Source organism: Mustelus asterias, chromosome 18, assembly GCF_964213995.1.
Source record: "Mustelus asterias chromosome 18, sMusAst1.hap1.1, whole genome shotgun sequence".
Taxonomy (NCBI): domain Eukaryota; kingdom Metazoa; phylum Chordata; class Chondrichthyes; order Carcharhiniformes; family Triakidae; genus Mustelus; species Mustelus asterias.
In genome coordinates this window covers 26650805-26672519 of record NC_135818.1, presented here as the reverse complement: position 1 = coordinate 26672519, position 21715 = coordinate 26650805, and the positions used below count along the sequence as shown (strand labels likewise).

Sequence of the window (21715 nt, the reverse complement as noted above, 5' to 3'; positions counted from 1 at the left end):
AATCCATTTTGACTCGAGTAGATGACAAAACTTGAGTATTGCTGAAAAAAGGCATGCTTTTTCTCTTGCACTCACCAGTATAGCTCGCAAGAAATTTCCAACACTAACAGGAACAACAATTTATGGGTACGGTCAATACTTTGCCTGTTATAGACAGGTAGAAGGACGTGCCCATTTGTGTGATGGGCATCTTTTTGGCTTGATGGCAGCATCCTGTTGTGGAGAATACTACTTGTTGCTACTACATTGTAACAGTGTGCAATGAATAGCTTCGCCTTTTGCCCAAATGTTTGAGACATCTTACCATTGCAGGGTAATCAGAAGTAGACTGGGCACTTTTTAGGACCAAAAGTGGTGGCCATAGGCCCACTCGGGAGTTTGCGTGATGTACAATGAGTGATGATTTGATCAGGGTAGCCATTGTCCTACATGGTGGCCTTGATGTGCCCTATTTCAGCATTGAGTACACTATGAACTAATGGATCAGGCCCTATTTACAAGGTTGCTGATGAGGTTGCTTGCGCAAGATACAAACACCCTCTGGAATCTTCAAGAGCCTGATAATGCCCAAAAATGGATTCTCCTGAGGCCAGCTTTATCCCCTGTAAATTTACATTCGTTCATGTCCTTCAGTGCCTCCTTCAAGGTCACTTAAACGTTGATATTAAATTGCAGTCTTTATCATCTTCTAGCAGTCATTGTAGCTTGAATATATTATAATCTTCATAAAATGAAGTAAGTACTATGACTATTAAAAGTCATGTTGAAATGACATTGACTTGAAGCCTGTGAAATTATTGCTATATGATCTCACCGATACACCAGAACAATCTGAACAATGAGACATTTTTCCAGGTGTGTTGTAAAATTAGATGACATCAGTGTTTGTGTGGAATGAAGTTTTCAAGTATTGCATTTCCTTTTATTAAGTGCTTTTCTCTTTTCAACAGGTTTCGAGAAGACTTTGCTGTGGAAAATGAACTTGGCTTTCATAAAAGAAAAGGTCAGCATCTAAAATTGTGTAGTATATGCTGGTTAAAGATTGTAGGAAAATTGCCTGAATTAACCAGTAATAAAATTCGTAATATATACATCAAGGATGATGAAATTTCAGATGTGTTGAAGTTTATATGCTGCTGAATTCTTCAATCAATAAACTAATGAACTCTGGAGCTTTCTAGTGAAATGGTTTTGATGAGCGTATTAGTATCTAGAGTACCTCTGTGGAATCAATATCCTGTGGTAAAGAATGATTGGATATATTTAAAGCTTAGGTTTCCTATTGTGATTTCCCAATCTTAAGTAAGTCTCTGGAGCTGTTAAACATGGGTGATTTATTTTACATGCTAACGAATATATGGAGACATGATGCAGAGAAACACAACTTATACACTCCCTCATATTAAATAATACACACACACACATGATGAACATTTGAATGATAGAAGCAGGGTTACATAGACAAACTCTGGAAGTAAGGTCAGTAGGTCAAGTTCTCCCATTTTTATACACACACATGCACACTCACGCTCCTATCCATGTACCATGGACACTTGCTTTCTCCCTGGTCTGTCAATTTCAATGAGACCTTTAACTTACCTGGTTTATGACAATGCTGTAAAAAAAGAGGCCATGTCGTCCATCAATCTGACAGAGCTAGACTTCGACACTGGGCCTCGAGGACAGCTGTGCTGCCTGGATCTCACCCGGTCTGAGTCTGAAGATGATTGGGCGGGACAGGCATGGAAGAAAATCATGAAAGTAATTGGACACAGCATAACAACTGATTGCCACTACGAGAAAGTCACAACCCACTGGTTCTTCCCTGGAATTACTGCTGGGTGCAATCACGAAGAGGAGGGACATACGTTTTTACCCCAGAAATGGAAGGTAGAAAGCTGCAGCTGTCCCCAAGAAGACGTGGTTGGATGTGACTGAGGAGGTAAACAGTACGTGTATTGTGTCCTGGTTTTGGATGCAGTCCAGAAGTGGTTTATTGACCTAATCATGTCAGGAAAAGTGAGTACATTTACTGATTCAACTGCATTTTGTGGTGTAAACTGTCCCCCTTATGTTGCCACACATCTACTGCATATCATTCTTCAAATCAATTTAAGTTTCAGCAGCACCCATCTTTCAATTTCTCTGCATTACCACACCACTTCATTTATGTACTTACAACCAACACTCATTCCAATACTTATTCAGTGTGATGCACGTCTCTCATAGCCACACTCATTAAATGTGTTGAAAGTATCGGATGAATACCTACCTGACCTTCACTTGTTTGCAGGTCTATTTCTTTCACCCTGTTTAAGAAAAGAGAAGTACAAAGAGTAGTGGGAGGTGTTAAGGAAGAAAATTGAAGGCCACCTACATCGTAGTCCAGCTGCAGAGGTGGGCACCCTGGCAATCATCCAGAAGACCTATGGAGATAAATGCATGCTGGCTTTCCTTAATTCACGCCAACTTCTCCCAAGTGCTTGTTTGTTTTTATTTCTTACACATTATTCACTACTGATAAACTGTAGTTATGAGGGATGTCTTTGCATCTTTCTTGAGTGAGGGGTGTCTTTGCATCCTTTCTTGAATAAGGATGTCGTGTTTCTTTCTTTGCAATTCTCTGACACCTCCCTCCCCATATCTAAGAAAAATTGCAAGACAGTAGCAAGCCCCTCTGCTATCTTCACTGCCACTGCCTTTAGCAATCTGTGATGCAAGCCATCTGGACTAGGTGGCTTATCCACTCTAAACATAGTCTGCAGTGTATTCTGTCCATACATTTTCACCCCATCTATTGTCTCTACTTACCCGCATCTACAAATATTTTGCCAGCAACCTCTTCCTTAGAATTCTAGCCAAGAGGCCAGAATTAGAGATGTGCCGATAACTTGGGAAGTTCTGGGGTTGAAGAAGGTTACAGTGAGAGACAGGACTTCACAAGCCATCACAAGCAGATACTGGTGGCAGGAACAGTAGAGAGTCCACATTGGAGGGGGATGTAGTCCAGCTGGGCACCCCAGGAGCCATCGTTGAGAAGGAGAATTATAGATGTGCATCAGCAACTTTGAGGTACTGATTAACATGTCATGTGTCCTCAATAGTGGAGAAGTTGGAAGAGTCCAGCTTGAATTCTTCTGCACTGGGACGGAATGAGAGAGTGGTTATCTCCACGGAGCTCCTGGCATGGCTCACAATATGTTGATGCAGGCCATGACCAAGGCCATGCAGAATTTGGATGCCAAAATGTCTCTTGATTTAAATGGATGGCAGATACTTTGTCCATTAACTTGCAGTTCATCACTGATCTTCACCAAGCTGGTATGCTTCAGTGTGATTGTGGTGATGTGACACTGGCCCAGGCAAAGGATGACAATGAAATGGGACATGAAAGTGGAGATTCCACTCGGTGTTCTCACTCCCCACCCATTGTCCCCTCCCAACAGCCACTGAATGACCTGCTGCCTTGCATCTTGATGGTCAAGTCTTCCTTTGTGCAGTTGCAAGTGGTGGAGCAGTCTTTAGAGTAGCCATCGTGAGCTCTAAAACCCAGAGATTATAGAGATGGATGCTCCAACTTCCTCTTCCTTCTCTTCCTCCTCTTTAATGTTCTCCTCAGCTGACGATGCTTGATGAGTTTTGAGCTTCTAGATCTTTCTGAACTTATCCAGTTTACCCCATTGGTAATGTAATACAATAGAATGGAATGTTCTCAATGTGAAGACACAATTTTGCCTCCACAAGGTTAGTCCAATGGTCGCTCCTACCAATGCCGCAGATGCATCTGCAGTAGATAGACTGGTGAGGACAGGGTCAAGTAGGCTTATCCTTCCCATTGATTCCCTGACTACCTGCCACAGGCCAGGTCTGGCACCTATGCCCTGCAGGACTTGGCCAACTTGGTCAGTAGTAATGTTGCTGTACCACTCTTGGTAATGGACGTTGAAGTCCCTCCCTAGGAGTACATTCTACAACCTTGCTGTCTTCAGTGCTTCTTCCTAGTGGTGTTCACCATGGAGGAGCACTGAAGGAGGATGCAGATTGTAATCAAGGAGTTTTCACTTCCATGTCTGACCTGATGCTAAGAGACTTCATTGGGTCCAGAGTCAATATTGAGGACCCGTAGGCTGTTCCTGACTGCATGCCGATGGATCAGTTCTGTTGGTGGGACAGGAAGGTGATGGAAAAAACTGGGACAATGGTTGTAATGTGTGATATGGTAAGTGTGAAACATGTCAGGTAGTTGTAGAGCAGCTTCATACAGATCATTGATGCACTGTTAAGGCTAAGGTGTCTCATCCTATTTAAGCTGGCAGACATGTTGACATCCAGAGTCTGCATAGTCAGGGCCTGTTTGGACTAATTTTATTGGTTCACTGGATGTCCCACAGTAGCCACATTTTGCCCTGCGACATCACCCAATTGATGCTTGAGTGGATTCCGTCATTCTCTGTACAGTTGTGAAGTGTGCATGGAAAGCCTGCTAGTATGCTGCAGATTTTCCTGTGTCCCTCAATAATTATTCTTTCCATCGATAGTCTCCTGTGTCCATCTGAGAAAACTTAAAGTAGCTTTGATCTCTAAAAGGACTCTCCATAGCTATTCCTGTTACCACTGTTTGTTCTAGCTCATTTTTGAAATTTAAATCATCAGGCGAAGGCTCAACTGCCTGTCTAACTGCACCAACAAAGTATTTGCACTGATGCAGGCTAAGTACAAGCCCTATGATGGTGTGCTGATAGAAGAGATGAAGTTGCCTCAGGGTTAGTTGTCCATGAGGTCTACTGATGACTGCTTCACATGTGAAGGCCCGAGCAGAGGGAAACTACATGAATTAGGATTAGCAAGGTAAGAATGTTGCAATTTAGCATTCTGAAGATCATATTTCACTTGCTGCTGAAGTCAAATCAATGTGAGTGTTATATGAAGTGGGTAGTTTATATTTAATTATATCACTATGTAACTGCAGCAGTTCAAGGTGGTGTCTCACCTTCTTGAAGGCAATTAGGAATGGGAAATAAATGCTGACCTTGTCAGTACACTCTCGTCCAGTTAATGAATCAATAACTGGATGCTCACCACCTCTAATAGCCAGGGAAGTCTAAACACCCCTGATCTCTGAACTTCCTCCTTTTCAGTTGTCAGCTGAGAGATCTATGGGGAACCACCTGCAATTCTCTCCTCCTCCTTTGAATTTTGCACTCTCCTCTCTATCAGGGACATTAGTAGGGTAAGTATGTGGGGTTACAGAGATAATGTCTGGGTGGGGTTGTTGTCGGTGCAGGCTTGATGGGCCGAATGGCCTCCTTCTGCACTGTAAGGACCCCATTAAAAGAAGAGTGCATGATGCATGTCGGATGAATTCTTCAAATAAGAATCGGGTGAAATACAGTAGATTGAAAGGGGAAATGAAGAGAAAAATAAGAATAGCAAGAGAGAATATGAGAGTAAAATGACAATCAGTATGAAAAGGGGGCCCAAAAATCTACCAACAAGTAAATAGCAGGTAAACTGAGGTGGAATGTACCTTATTGGGGTAAAAGAGAATGATGCATGCTTTGAGGTGCTTTGCAGGGATGCAATTACAGTTACTGTGGCTGCAGTCCACTTCTGCGTTTGAGCCACACCCAGGGAACTGGAGAAGACTAATTTGGTCCCTCTTTGCTTTAGTGAAACTGTGTTATGCACTCCTATGAGTTATCGTGAGTGCTGTGTGTTGTGTCAGTGTGTAGAGCATTCACGGCTTGATATGGAATTGGCCATTCAGACTGGTTGTGGGGGTGGCATGGTATTTGATGATATGAGAGAGGGGGAGGCTATTTGTTTATATGATACAAAGATGAGTGGGAAAGCGAATTGCGTGGAGGATGCGGAAAGTCTGCAGAGAGATTTGGATAGGCTAAGTGAGTGGGCGAGGATCTGGCAGATGGAGTATAACGTTGACAAGTGTGAGGTTATCCACTTTGGAAGGAATAATAGTAAAATGGACTATTATTTAAATGTGAAAAATTACAACATGCTGCTGTGCAGAGGGACCTGGGGGTCCTTGTGCATGAATCACAAAAACTCAGTTTGCAGGTGCAGCAGGTGATCAAGAAGGCAAATGGAATGTTGACCTTTATCGCGAAGGGGATGGAGTATAAAAGCAGGGAGGTCTTGCTGCAATTGTACAAGGTACTGGTGAGGCCGCAACTGGAGTACTGTGTGCAATTTTGGTCCCCTTATTTGCGGAAGGATGTATTGGCCTTGGAGGGAGTACAGAGAAGGTTCACCAGGTTGATACCGGAGATGAGGGGATTAGTTTATGAGGAGAGATTGAGTAGATTGGGCCTGTACTCGTTGGAGTTTAGAAGGCTGAGGGGAGATCTTATAGAGACATACAAGATAATGAAGGGGCTCGACAGGGTAGAGGCAGAGAGATTCTTTCCACTTAGAAAGGAAACAAGAACTAGAGGACACAGCCTCAAAATAAGGGGGAGTCAGTTTAGGACAGAGTTGAGGAGGAACTTCTTCTCTCAGAGGATAGTGAATCTCTGGAATTCTCTGCCCATTGAAGCAGTGGAGGCTACCTCGTTAAATATGTTTAAGTCCCAGGTAGATAGATTTCTGATCAATAAGGGAATTAAGGGTTATGGGGAGTGGGCGGGTAAGTGGAACTAAACCACTATCAGATCAGGGCTAGATGGCCTACTCCTGCTTCTATTTCTTATGTTCTTATTTGTTCTCCATTCTTGTTCTGTTAATATACTCAAAATCCTAAACCTGCCTGGATACAGCATTGACTTGGCCTCTTAGGGACCTCAGCTGCACCCAGAGCCTGGTGATGGAAGTTCTCCAGCCTGAAAAACAGCGGCCAGCCTGAGCCATGTAATGGGAGCAGTCTGAAAGATGGCCGCGCTCATCAGAAGACCGAAGCTGATGACAAGGTTGTTACTGCCAAATTAAAAATAGGGCCTCATGGTCTCGGTCTTGCATTGATGGTTGGACTGAACCCCGTAACATGCGAGTAGGATTTCAATTGTCACCATAGAACATAGAACATAGAACAGTACAGCACAGAACAGGCCCTTCGGCCCACAATGTTGTGCCGACCTTCATCTGAAACCAAGATCAAGCTATCCCACTCCCTACCATCCTGGTGTGCTCCATGTGCCTATCCAATAACCGCTTAAATGTTCCTAAAGTGTCTGACTCCACTATCACTGCAGGCAGTCCATTCCACACCCCAACCACTCTCTGCGTGAAGAACCTACCTCTGATATCCTTCCTATATCTCCCACCATGAACCCTATAGTTATGCCCCCTTGTAATAGCTCCATCCACCCGAGGAAATAGTCTTTGAATGTTCACTCGATCTATCCCCTTCATCATTTTATAAACCTCTATTAAGTCTCCCCTCAATCTCCTCCGCTCCAGAGAGAACAGCCCCAGCTCCCTCAACCTTTCCTCATAAGACCGACACTCCAAACCAGGCAGCATCCTGGTAAATCTCCTCTGCACTCTTTCCAGCGCTTCCACATCCTTCTTATAGTGAGGTGACCAGAACTGCACGCAATATTCCAAATGCGGTCTCACCAAGGTCCTGTACAGTTGCAGCATAACCCCACGGCTCTTAAACTCCAACCCCCTGTTAATAAAAGCTAACACACTATATGCCTTCTTCACAGCTCTATCCACTTGAGTGGCAACCTTTAGAGATCTGTGGATATGGACCCCAAGATCTCTCTGTTCCTCCACAGTCTTCAGAACCCTACCTTTGACCCTGTAATCCACATTTAAATTTGTCCTACCAAAATGAATCACCTCACATTTATCAGGGTTAAACTCCATTTGCCATTTTTCAGCCCAGCTTTGCATCCTATCTATGTCTCTTTGCAGCCTACAACACCCCTCCACCTCATCCACTACTCCACCAATCTTGGTGTCATCAGCAAATTTACTGATCCACCCTTCAGCCCCCTCCTCTAAGTCATTAATAGGGGAGGCAAGTCACCCCTGCACTGCTAGGGGTGACTTGCCTCCCCTAGCGGTGCAGATTCCTGACATCGATGCCAATTGAGAAGAAGCAGCAGCTGTTCACTTACAGGACAGTGTCATCGACAAAAGATTGAGTCATGGCATGGTGGACAAATCCAGGTGGGGCTGGAGAAGAATGAGGGAGTTGGTGTGGGTGTGGGGAGGGAGGCATGGGCTGAATGAATTGGGATGGCTGAGTGGAGAAGGAGAGCATGATTAGAGAGCCAAGTGGAGAGGCAAGTAGGGAGGGATTGCGTGAGTCACGGCCTGAGTGGGGAGGAAGGGCATGAGTAAATGAAGGAAAAGGGTTTTGGGAAGAGGAGCTGCTGAGTGAGTGAGGACAGGGAAATAGGGGGCTGCTGAGTTTGTGGTGGGTAGACGGATTGTCTTTAAAGGGTGCAGGCTGGTTCCTGTGAAAAACCCATATCCAGCAATGATCTGGCCGGCTCCATGGAGTCAGGCCAGATTTTGAGATGTAGTTGACAGCACCCCCCCACCCCCCCCAGGGACGTTGTGCATGAGAGTACCATTCAAAAGATGTACTTCAAACCCTCATGGCCCTTCATGCCCTCTAAACCAGGGTATGCCCTTCCACCCACCCCTCGTAGTCCCTCATGTTCCCCAATACCAACCTATGGCACTTCCATGCCCATTGAAAACTATACACTCTCCAGAAACATTATTCCCTGTGATATGTGTACAAAAAAACCTTTCACAAAAGTCATTCATTCATAACTTTCTCCTATGTTGGAGAAAAGTCAATTCACTACAAGCTAATAAAAGTGTCAATCATCCAGACCCTTTAAAGTATCAATAACAGAAAGCACTTCCCTTGAAACCACTTAATGTTTTGTAAATGATCATTATGAAATTTATAACCTCCACACGTTTTCCTGGGGCGGCTGATTCCAGCCTCCCCTTCTGGCAATGAAGATCCTACCTTTGCAGGCCCTTTCTCCCAAGGTGGGTGCTGGGAATTTTACCAACTCCCACTACCTCAAGGCTGAAAATCCAGGTCTCTGTGTTCAGGCTCATCTGCAAATATTAGACATCTGGGTGAAGTGCAGAGGAACCAGGATCACCAGTGAAATGCTTTCTTCAGGCAGGTAAGGGGATAAAATTAGAGGAACTACAAGCTATGCATAATTGAAAGCAGCTGGTAAGGACATTTTGTGATAAACTGTTTATTTTGGACATATAATATTTTCTGGTTCAATCCCTCTCCTCCCAACGCAGGAGTTTAGAAGGAGTTTAGTTTAAGCTAGTTAGTTTAATGTTTTTTTCTGCAGGGGGAAGAAACACAAGAAAATGCAGTGTACGATTTCAGCAATATGATACAAGAGGTAAACTACTTTTTTTAAGTACACATATTTATGCATAAATATTATATATAATTAATTTATATATATATATAAATAAAAATTATCATCTGTATGGTCTGTCCCTGCCATTATGCCTGACCAGTGGAATTTCTTTTTCTCATAGCCCTATTTTTCTACTTTTTAATAATTGCTTATATTATGCAAACAAATCTCCGTTGCCATCTCAGTTTGTTATCTTCGCAGTCACTTTCCACTGAAAAAATGTAAACAGTAAGATTCAATCCAGGAAAAACTGTAATTAAATTTTGGCAAAATGTACTGTCAGGGGCAGCAAAGTGGCACAGTGGTTAGCACTGCTGCCTCTCAGCGCCAGGGTCCCGGGTTCAATTCTGGCCACAGGTGACTGTCTGTGTGGAGTTTGCACGTTCACCCCGTGTCTGCTTGGATTTCCTCCGGGTGCTCCTGTTTCCTCCCACAGTCCAAAGATGTGCGGGTTAGATGATTGGCCATGTTAATTTGACCCTCGTGTCAGGGGGATTAGCAGGGTATATATGTGGGGTTGCGGGAATAGGGCCAGGATGGGATTGTAGTCAGTGCAGACTCGATGGGCCAAATGGCCTCCTTCTGCACTGTATCAATTCTGTGGATTCTATAGATAGGTCACTGTGAGAAGTTGTCACCATTTCCACTCCAAAGCCCTGAAAAGTAAGTTATTGCTTTAATGAAAATACAAAATTAAAAGTTCTAGCAGCTCTGCCATCCAGCCCCTTGGGTCTAAACTAGCTTCTAGTACATCCTGACAAGGCTGTGAACATCATGCACAACTGAATCACCTGTTCTTTTACCTTTGACTCCCATGCTGGGAACATACTCTTCCATTAGGGGAAAGAGGGTAAACATTGAATTAAGTTCCTCTGTTGGCCCCAGAAAAAACATTCTCAAGAACTAGTGCATCTCTCTTTTTTGAAGTAACTTCTCCAAGCCAACCTTTGGGCCTATTCCACACACCCCACCAAGCACACGCAGAAGTCCATCTCCTTCCAGTTTCTTCATTTGCTTCTAGTCTGTCAAGTCCAATGCAGCCCCTGAAGTAAATCCATTGGCCTGCTTCCTCCACACCACCTCCAGTGATAATACTGCAGGAATTGGGTGGGGCTAGGGAGTACTGTGGAAATAAGCAGGAGAGGAAAGTAAGTAGGAAAGAGAAAACTAAAAAATTGTTTTTAAAAGTTAAGGAAATGCCAAAGAGAAGATATGAAGGAGGAGCGGGTGATGAAATTAGAAATAAATGAGAAAAATCAAAACAATATGGGTGCAGAATATCTGGCCAACAAAGTTCACTTTATTTCAGCAGTCTCCCAGCCCACAGTAGAGAGTAATAGAAACAGATGTTGATTTGGGAGTTCAGGAGTAGAAACCCTCTTGAGGGAAGCAGGGACAAGTCAGACACGAGGAGACACTCTGGGTGAAATTTTAACTCACTTTAAACCGATACAGTTGCACAGAGTTAGAATGGGGCCCTTTATATTGAAGTGGGAGGGAGAGAGATACAGAGCCCCTGTGCAGAGACCTGGGGAGAAGAAAGAGGGACGGATAGTGTTCAGGGAGTGCAGCAAGAGAACCTGCACTTTAACAGGGAAGAATGTTGATGGGTGAGGAGAAAGCAAAGTGGAAGGGAAGAGAACAAGTGGGGCACACATTCAGTTGGTCAAGGAAGAGTGCAAGAAGGGAAAGAGATTAATCTGTTGAAGGAGAGGATATGGACTTGGGCCAGAAATACCACCTTTGTCTACTAACCATGATCACATTGGAGATCTATTCATATATATCCATCAAAAACGCTATGTCCTTTGTCCTTTTCTTACATTCTGTCTCCTTAGAGGAAGTATATTTTGGGCACCACCCTTTTAAGAAAATCAGCTACTTAGCAAGATTGTATTCCCCTTTTTGCTAGCCTTGACCCAGAACATGTTTACATTTCTTCTTATCCCGTTGTTGGCAACCTATTGTCTTTTTGTTTATCGTGCTAGAGACTGCCCTAATATTGTTTAGCTGTTTTTTTTTGCTTGAGTTATAAATTCTCATTCTCTTCTGTGGTCTTTGAACTGGCAGGATAGGACTTTTACTTCATTACTTTGTACTTTAGTCAGAAGGCTTCTTCAGACAATTTTGAATAGAATCACTTTCCACAAATCAATATTTCTTGTCAGCTACATGAAGTCCCACATTCAGTCTCTGCAAGAAATTATGTTTGTTATAATCAACATCCAACGTATTCTTATTTTGCATCAGTCTGCATTTTGTCAGCAAAATGTCCTCTTTGCTTTACAGCAGTAAACTGTCTGCGTTCATAATCACAATAGTCCTAATGTTCCATTATACAAGATTATTCATGAAATTTCAACAGTTGCCCAACCAGGGCATCGTCAGCATAGCTGATTAAAGTTGCTTTGACTGTAGCCCAGATTCTTGAAGTAGCATTTCCAGAAATTGCCAATCCTTAAAGAAATTATCAAAAACTTTACTATTTTCGTGTTGCTGGTGATAGGCATTCTGCAGTGCTAGTGACAGTATTGCTGTAGAACTTGCACATAGCAGAAACCAGTGGCATGTGGAGGAACTAATTTCAAAACCCTCAAATCCTTGGTAGTTTGGAATGGCTATGGTTCATTTTCAGGCTCCAACAAATTAGTGCATTTCTGGAAAGATGATACAACTGTGATCTAGTAACAGAACAGAGGGGAAAGATGCATCTTCAGAAAATGTAAGCAAGATTGGCATAAGCACGATTCTGATATGGTCTTTAATTATTATTATGAAGGGATTTCATAGGGTAAACATAAAGAAGCTTTTTCCATTTGTAGGAAATACAAAACTAGGAGCAGTAAATATGTCAGCTGTGGCTCAGTTGATCACACTCTCGCCTCTGATTCAAAGTTGCAGGTTCAGGACATGAGCACAAAAATCAAAGTTGATACTTCAGTGTAGTACTGAGGGAGTGCTGAACTGCTGGAGGTGCCAATTTTCAGATGAGACTTAAGGATGAGGCCCTGTCTGTCTCCTCAGGTGTTTGTAAAATATCCCATCACACTATTTAAAAGAAGAGCAGGTGAGTCATCCCCAGTGACCTGACCAATATTTATTCTTTGATCAAAGTTACAGGTTAAAAAAACAGATTGTCCAGTCATTATCACATTGCTGTTTGTGGGAGCTGGCTGTGCACAAATTGGCTGCTGCACAGCAGTGTCTATGCCTCATAAGTACTTAATTGGTTGCAAAGCACTTTGAGACATCTGGTGATCATGAAAGGTGTTGTTTAAATGCAAGTCTTAAACAAATCCAATAAGGAATTCAAGAAAAATGTCTTTATACTTAGTGTGGTTAGAATGTAAAACTTGTTAATATGTGCAATACTTAAGGCAAATAGCAGGGATAAATTGAAAGGAAAGCTAGATAAATGGGTAGAAAAAAGGGATATAAGGTTATGCTAACAGGGTAAGATGAAGAGGGCTGGCAGAGGATTCATGTTCAGCACAAACACTGGATGGACCAGTTAGGACGAACAGACAGTTTATGTGTTGTGCATTCTATGTAATTCTGTGTTATATTGGCCTAAGCTTTAGAAACATTTATTTCTCCTAACTGGTGAATCTACATCCAACTATTGCAATTAGACTTTTTAAGAAACTGTGGTGGATATATCAATAAAATTGGAAACTAATCATTCCTGTAGCATTAAATTACATTTTGTAGCATGCTTTCGCAGGATACTCTTGTTCTAATCATGGACTATCTCTAATGTGTTCTATTTCTCAGTCAGAAACTTAATTTTACCTATGTATATATGGCAACTATTTTGACTTTTTACGAATTTGTTTCCTCCTCATTCTCTTTGGCAGTGTTTCAATTTATGAAAGGACGGTGTAAGTAAATTCCCATTGTCACCCTTGCACTCTCTTTGGGATTAAAATGTATTTTTCATAAATATGTTTGTCATCCTTTAAATCATTGAATTTATGCCTGCTTAAATTATGATCTAGAATGCTGTTTTCCTGCTAGCCCTGGCTTCAGCTAGCCAAGGTAATGAAATCCAGCTACTATTTGATCTGTTATATTTGATATTTAATGCTGATCATACTTTACTTTGGTCTCATCAAAGTTTTTGTCTCAGCAGGGTTTCTCAGTTCAATCTACATAAATATATCCGTCTTCCACATTTTTATCTTGCACCCCAAGTGTGAATTAGAATGTTCTTTTCATTGCGTGGACATAGGAACCTAATAAGGCCATTCAGTTTAATTTGTTCATCACTTTTGAATGATTATGTTAATAATAATGAGATCTATAATGTTCAATATGAATGTGTTCAATCTGTTCAGAGGACTGAGATGAATTATTGAATTTACTTCTACCTGTTACCACTTGACATGAGATTGCTTTAATTTCAAGTGGGGGATCCATGAGAGGTTAGAGTAGGAGGGACATGAGTTCATGGAGAATTGTATTTGAATGAGTTTAGAGAGTGTGAAGGGGAAGAGATTGTGGAAGAATCTAAAAATAAAGATTAGGATTTTAAAATGTTAAAATAAAGCAGGGGTCAATGAAAGTCAGTGAGCACACAGGTAATGAGTAAATGGGACCTAGTGTAATTTAAAATTTTAAACATATAAGAATATCAATAACAATTTTTTTTCTGAACTTGTGTTTTTGGAGGGAGGAGAATGGGAATTCAGCCAGGAAAGTATTGAAATAGTCATGATGTCTGGTGGTAACTAAAATATGACTGGGGGTTTCAACAGCAGATAAACTGATCACTGATTCTTTGACACTTGGTTTTTATTATAAGGGGACTAGAGCACAAGAACAAGGAAGGTTTACTGCAATTGGACAGAGGTTGTGACACACCTGGAGTATTGTACACAATTTTTGTCTCCATAAGCAAAGAACAATGTACTTGCCTTGAAGGTGGAACAGCAAAGGTTCACTAAATTAGTTCCTGAAATGAGAGTGCCCTTGGATGAGAGGCTAAGTAAATTTGTCCTATATTCATGAGTTCGGTAGAATAAGAAAAAATCTCATTTAAAGGGGCTTGACAGAGTAGACAGAGTTTGTTTCCTCATGATAAGTGGTTAATTCTTTTGGACTAAGATGGGGAGAAATTTCTTCACAAAGCAGCTATGAATCTTTGGAATTCTCTACCCCAGTGGGTTGTACATGCTCCATCGTTGAGGATATTTAAAGATGAGATTGATAGGTTTTTGAGCTCTCAGGAAATCAAGGAATATTGCGAGTTGTGCAGGAAAGAGATCAGCTATGATCTTATTGAATGGCAGATTAGGCTCAAGGGGTTGTGTGGTCTACTGCTATTCATGTTTGTTATGTGCTTGTTTTTTCAATGTTCCAGTACTGGAGAAACATAGAACATAGAAAGCCACAGCACAAACAGGCCCTTCGGCCCACAAGTTGCGCCGATCACATCCCCACCTCTAGGCCTATCTATAGCCCTCAATCCCATTAAATCCCATGTACTCATCCAGAAGTCTCTTAAAAGACCCCAACGAGTTTGCCTCCACCACCACCGACGTCAGCCGATTCCACTCACCCACCACCCTCTGAGTGAAAAACTTACCCCTGACATCTCCTCTGTACCTACCCCCCAGCACCTTAAACCTGTGTCCTCTCGTAGCAACCATTTCAGCCCTTGGAAATAGCCTCTGGGAGTCTACCCTATCCAGACCTCTCAACATCTTGTAAACCTCTATCAGGTCACCTCTCATCCTTCGTCTCTCCAGGGAGAAGAGACCAAGCTCCCTCAACCTATCCTCATAAGGCATGCCCCCCAATCCAGGCAACATCCTTGTAAATCTCCTCTGCACCCTTTCAATGGCTTCAACATCTTTCCTGTAATGAGGTGACCAGAGCTGCGCGCAGTACTCCAAGTGGGGTCTAACCAGGGTCCTATAAAGCTGCAGCATTATCTCCCGACTCCTAAACTCAATCCCTCGATTAATGAAGGCCAGTACGCCGTACGCCTTCTTGACCGCATCCTCCACTTGCGAGGCCGATTTAAGAGTCCTATGGACCCGGACCCCAAGGTCCTTCTGATCCTCTACACTGCTAAGAATGGTACCCTTCATATTATACTGCTGCTTCATCCCATTGGATCTGCCAAAATGGATCACCACACACTTATCCGGGTTGAAGTCCATCTGCCACTTCTCCGCCCAGTCTTGCATTCTATCTATGTCTCGCTGCAACTTCTGACATCCCTCCAAACTATCCACAACACCACCTACCTTGGTGTCGTCAGCAAACTTACCAACCCATCCCTCCACTTCCTCATCCAGGTCATTTATGAAAATGACAAACAGCAAGGGTCCCAGAACAGATCCCTGGGGCACTCCACTGGTCACTGACCTCCATGCAGAGAAAGACCCCTCCACAGCCACTCTCTGCCTTCTGCAGGCAAGCCAGTTCTGGATCCACAAGGCAACAGCCCCTTGGATCCCATGCCCTCTCACTTTCTCAAGAAGTCTTGCATGGGGGACCTTATCGAACGCCTTGCTGAAGTCCATATAGACCACATCCATTAATAGTGTAGACATATAGACCACATCCATTAATAGTGTAGTTCCCACAGAAAGTGGGAACTACACTATTAAGTATGTGGAGACTTTAGAAAGGGTGCAGAAGAGGTTTACCAGGATGCTGCCTAGATTAGAGGGTATGAACTATAAGGAGAAGTTGGACAGACTAGGGTTGTTTTTTCTGGAGCGGTGGAGGCTGAGGGGAGGCCTGATAGAAGTCTATAAAATTATGTGAGGCATAGATAGGATTGACTGTCAGAACCTTTTTTCCAGAGTTGAAATGTCAAATACTAGGGGGCATGCACTTAAAGTGAGAGGGGGAAAGTTCAGCGGCGATGTAAGGGGCAAGTTTTTTATACAGAGAGTGGGAGGTGTCTGGAACACGCTGCCAGGGGTGGTGGCCTGGGCAGATAGGATATGAGCGTTTAAGGGGCTTTTAGATGAGCACATGAATATGCAACTAATAGAGGGATATGGACCAAGGGCAGGCAGAAGAGATTAGTTTGAGGGAGAGAGGAGTGGATCTAAGATTAGTGTTTTAAACTTAAAAGGGACAGTAATGAGGAAATGAAGACAGAGCTGGCTGAGGTAAACTGTTAGAGGATATGTCAGTGGTGATGCAGTGGCAGACATTTTAAGGAGATATTTCAGAAGACTCATTAAAGATATTTTTGTTTGAGCAAGAAAGATTCTAAGGGAAAGACAAACCATCTGTGACAAACTAAAGTCAAAGGCAATATCAGATTGAAAGAGGAAATGTATAGTTCCGCCAAGATTAGTGGCAGGTCAGAAGATTGGGCAGAATATAAAGAAGAACGAAGAATGACCGAAAGCTTAATAAGGAGGAAGAAATTAGAGTACAAGAGAAAGATAGCTAGAAATATTAATGTACAAATATTTAAATAGGAAAAGAGTAGGTAAAGGGAGCGTTGGTCCCCTAGGGAGTTAGAATGGGGAATTAATAATGGAGAATAAGGAATTGGCAGATGAATGGAACAGATATGTCATGGCTGTCTTCATCGTAGAGAATACTAATAACATCGCAGAAATAATTGTGAATCAAGAGGTGTAAGGGAGGGAAGAACTTATAACAATTATAATCACCAAGAAAAGGCTAATGAGAAAATCATTAGAACTAAAAGCAGGCAAGTGCCCAGATTCAGGTCCTGACAGACGTCACCCTAGGATCTTTAAAGAAGTGGCTACAGAGATGATGGATGCATTATTTCTAATTTTCCAAAATTCCCTAGATTGTGGAAAGGTCCCAACAAAAATGTTGAATGTGACACGTCTATTCAAGAAAGGAAGGAGACAAAAAATAAAAATCTATAAGCCAGTTAGCTTAACATTTGTTGTAGGGAAATTGCTGGAATTTTTAAAAGGAGGTTTTAGCGGGCATCTTAAAAATCTTAATGCAATCAAGCAGTGAGCATGGTTTTGTGAAAGGGAAATCACGTTTGTCTAATTTATTGGAGTTTTATGAGCAACAAGCAACACAGATAAAGGGGAACCTGTGGTTGTGCTGTACTTAAATTTCAAGAATGCATTTGACAAGGTGCGACATAAAATGCTGCTACCCAAGATAAGATTTCATGGTGTGGGGGGTGACATATTAGCCTGGATAGAAGATTTCTTTGCTAACAGAAAGCAAAGAATGGGGATAAATGGATCTTTTTTGGGTTGGCAAGATGTGACCAATGGTGTACCACTGCGGCCTCAACTGTTTGAAATTTATATCAATGGCTTAGCTGAAGGGACAGAATGTATGGTTACTAAATTTGCTGATGACACAAAAATAGGTAGGAAGATGAGCAAGAGTCTGAAAAGGGATAAAGATAAATTGAGTGGGCAAAAATTTTACAGATGCAGTACAATGTGGGAAAATAGGAACTTGTCCACTTTGACAGGAGTAATAGAAAAACAGCATATTATTTAAATGGAGAGAGATTGTAGGTCTCTAAGGTACAGAGGGATCTGGGAATATAAAAGTAGAAATGTTTTGTTGCAATTGTACAGGGCATTGGTGAGACCACATCCAGAGTATATACAGTTATGGTCTCATTTAAGAACAGATATAAATGCATTAGAAGCACTTTGGAGAAGATTCACTCAACTAATACCTAGGATGGGAGTGGTGCAGGGGTAAGTATCTTAAACGAAGAAAGGTTGGACGTGCTGTGCCTATATCCATTGGAGTTTAGAAGATTGAGGAATTACCTTATTATAAGATCTTGAGGAAACTTGACAGGGTGGATGCTGAAAGGTTGTTTCCTCCATTCTGAGAGAGACTAGAACGAGGGGATATAGTTTAAAAATAAGGGGTGTCTCATTTACGAGGAGATGAGAAGAAGTTTTTTCTGAGGGTCATAGAGGTTTACAGCATGGAAACAGGCCCTTTGGCCCAACTTGTCCATGCCACCCTTTTTTTTTAAACTCCTAAACTAATCCCAATTGCCCGCATTTGGTCCATATCCCTCTATGCCAATCGTATCCATGTAACTATCTAAATGCTTTTTAAAAGATAAAATTGTACCCGCCTCTACTACTACCTCTGGCAGCTTGTTCCAGACACTCACCACCCTCTGTGTGAAAGATTTGCCCCTCTGGACACATTTGTATCTCTCCCCTCTCACCTTAAACCTATGCCCTCTAGTTTTAGACTCCCCTACCTTTGGGAAAAGATATTGACTATCTACCTTGTCTATGCCCCTCATTATTTTATGGACCTCTATAAGGTCACCCCTCAGCCTCCTACGCTCCAGAGGAAAAAAGTCACAGTCTATTCAGCCTCTCCTTATAACTCAATCCATCAAGTCCCGGTAGCATCCTAGTAAATCTTTTCTGCACTCTTTCTAGTTTAATAATATCCTTTCTATAATAGGGTGACCAGAATTGAACATAGTATTCCAAGTCTGGCCTTACCAATGTCTTGTACAACTTCAACAAGACATCCCAACTCCTGTATTCAATGTTCTGACCGATGAAACCAAGCATGCCGAATGCCTTCTTCACCACTCTGTCCACCTGTGACTCCACTTTCAAGGAGCTATGATCTCTTTGTTCTGTAACTCTCCCCAACGCCCTACCATTAACTGAGTAAGTCCTGCCCTGCTTCAATCTACCAAAATGCATCACCTCACATTTGTCTAAATTAAACTCCACCTGCCATTCGTCAGCCCACTGGCCCAATTGATCAAGATTGCGTTGGAATTGGAGATAACTTTCTTCACTGTCCACTATGCCAACAATCTTGGTGTCATCTACAAACTTACTAATCATGCCCCCTATATTCTCATCCAAATCATTAATATAAATGACAAATAACAATGGGCCCAGCACTGATCCCTGAGGCACACCACTGGTCACAGGCCTCCAGTTTGAAAAACAATCCTCTACAACCACCCTCTGGCTTCTGTCAAGAAACCAATTTTGTATCCATTTAGATACCTCACCCTGGATCCCGTGAGATTTAACTTTATGCAACAACCTACCATGTGGTACCTTGTCAAAGGCCTTGCTAAAATCCATGTCGACAACATCAACTGCACTGCCTTCATCTACCTTCTTAGTTATCCCTTCAAAAAACTCAATTAAATTTGTGAGACATGATTTTCCACTCAAAAAGCCATGCTAACTGTCCCTAATCAGTCCTTGCATCTCTCGATGCCTGTAGATCCTGTCTCTCAAAATACCTTCCAACAATTTACTCACCACCGATGTGAGGCTCACTGGCCTGTAGTTCCCAGGCTTTTCCCTGCAGCCCTTTTTAAACAAAGGCACAACATTTGCCACTCTCCAATCTTCAGGCACCTCACCCGTGACTATCGATGATTCAAGTATCTTGGCTAGGGGACCTGCAATTTCCTCCCTAGAGTCCCACACCGTCCTGGGATGTACTTCATCAGGTCCCGGGGATTTATCTACCTTGATGCGCTTTAAGACTTCCAGCACCACCACCTCTGTAATATGTGCAATATATGGCAGAGTCATCAGGAGTATAGAAACACAGAGGGACCTAGGTGTGCAAGCCCACAAATCCTTGAAGGTGGCAACACAGGTGGAGAAGGTGGTGAAGAAGGCATATGGTATGCTTGCCTTTATAGGACGGGGTATAGAGTATAAAAGCTGGAGTCTGATGATGCAGCTGTATAGAACGCTGGTTAGGCCACATTTGGAGTACTGCGTCCAGTTCTGGTCGCCGCACTACCAGAAGGACGTGGAGGCATTGGAGAGAGGGCAGAGAAGGTTTACCAGGATGTTGCCTGGTATGGAGGGTCTTAGCTATGAGGAGAGATTGGGTAGACTGGGGTTGTTCTCCTTGGAAAGATGGAGAATGAGGGGAGATCTAATAGAGGTATACAAGATTATGAAGGGTATAGATAGGGTGAACAGTGGGAAGCTTTTTCCCAGGTCGGAGGTGACGATCACAAGGGGTCACGGGCTCAAGCTGAGAGGGGCGAAGTATAACTCGGACATCAGAGGGACGTTTTTTACACAGAGGGTGGTGGGGGCCTGGAATGCGCTGCCAAGTAGGGTGGTGGAGGCAGGCACGCTGACATCGTTTAAGACTTACCTGGATAGTCACATGAGCAGCCTGGGAATGGAGGGATACAAACGATTGGTCTAGTTGGACCAAGGAGCGGCACGGGCTTGGAGGGCCGAAGGGCCTGTTTCCTGTGCTGTACTGTTCTTTGTTCTATGTACACTCCTCAAGACTTCACTATTTATTTCCCTAAGTTCCCTAACATCCATGTTTTTCTCAACAGTAAATACTGATGAGAAATATTCATTTAGGACCTCACCCATCTCTTGTGGATGCGCATATAGATGACCTTGTTGATCCTTGAGAGTCCCTACTCTCTCCCTTGAAACTCTTTTGCCCTTTATGTATTTGTAGAGCTCTTTGGATTCTCCTTTGCCTTATCTGCCAAAACAATTTTGTGACCCCTTTTTGCCCTCCTGATTTCTCTCTTAACTCTACTCCTACACCACCTATACTCTTCAACAGATTCACTTGATCCCAGCTGCCTATGCACATCATGTGCCTCTTTCTTCTTCTTGACCAGGGCCTCAATATCCCGAGTCATCCAGGGTTCCCGACTTCTGCCAGCCTTGCCCTTCACTCTAAGAGGAATGTGTTTACCCTGAACTCTGGTTAACACACTTTTGAAAGCATGCCACTTACCAGACATCCCTTTGCCTTCCCACAGACTCCCCCAATTAACTTTTGATAGTTCCTGCCTGATCCCATCAAAATTGGCCTTGCCCCAATTTAGAATTTTAACTTTTGGGACAGACCTATCATTCTCCATAGCTATCTTAAAACTAATAGAATTATGGTCACTGGTCCCAAAGTGATACCTCACTAACACTTCTGTCACCTGCCCTTCCTTAGAGAGGGGTTTTGCCCCCTCTCTAGTCGGGCCATCCACATACTGAATGAGAAATTCCTGCTAAATACACTCAACAAATTTCTCTCCATCCAACCCTCTAATACTATGACTGTCCCAGTCAATGTTTGGAAAATTAACATCTCCGACTATTACCACCCTATTTTTCTTGGAGCTTTCTGTAATCTCCTTACATATATGCTCCCCAATTTCCCGCTGACTATTTGGGGGCCTATAGTACAACCCTATCACAGTGATTCTCTTTCTTATTTCTCAGTTCTACTCATTTCTACCTGATTCAGTGGCCGAACCCTCGGATATATCCCCTCTCAGTACGGCCATGATGCTTTCCCTAATCAAAAGTGCAACTCCCCTCCTCTCTTACCTCCTGTTCTATCTT

At 42.8% G+C, this 21715-nt stretch overlaps 1 protein-coding gene across 22 annotated transcripts in view; it reads left to right on the top strand.

Annotated features, from left to right (window-relative positions):
• Positions 1-21715, top strand: part of LOC144507030 (uncharacterized) — a 276508-nt gene that overhangs the window by 151653 nt on the left and 103140 nt on the right. For 19 of the 22 annotated variants that reach the window (XM_078233590.1, XM_078233584.1, XM_078233605.1 and 16 more), the window contains 2 exons: positions 951-1003; positions 9306-9359. In XM_078233590.1, coding sequence (XP_078089716.1) covers positions 951-1003; positions 9306-9359 — 107 coding nt within the window. The remainder of the gene's footprint in view (positions 1-950; positions 1004-9305; positions 9360-21715) is intronic. The other 3 variants (XM_078233599.1, XM_078233594.1, XM_078233589.1) reach the window with 1 other exon arrangement.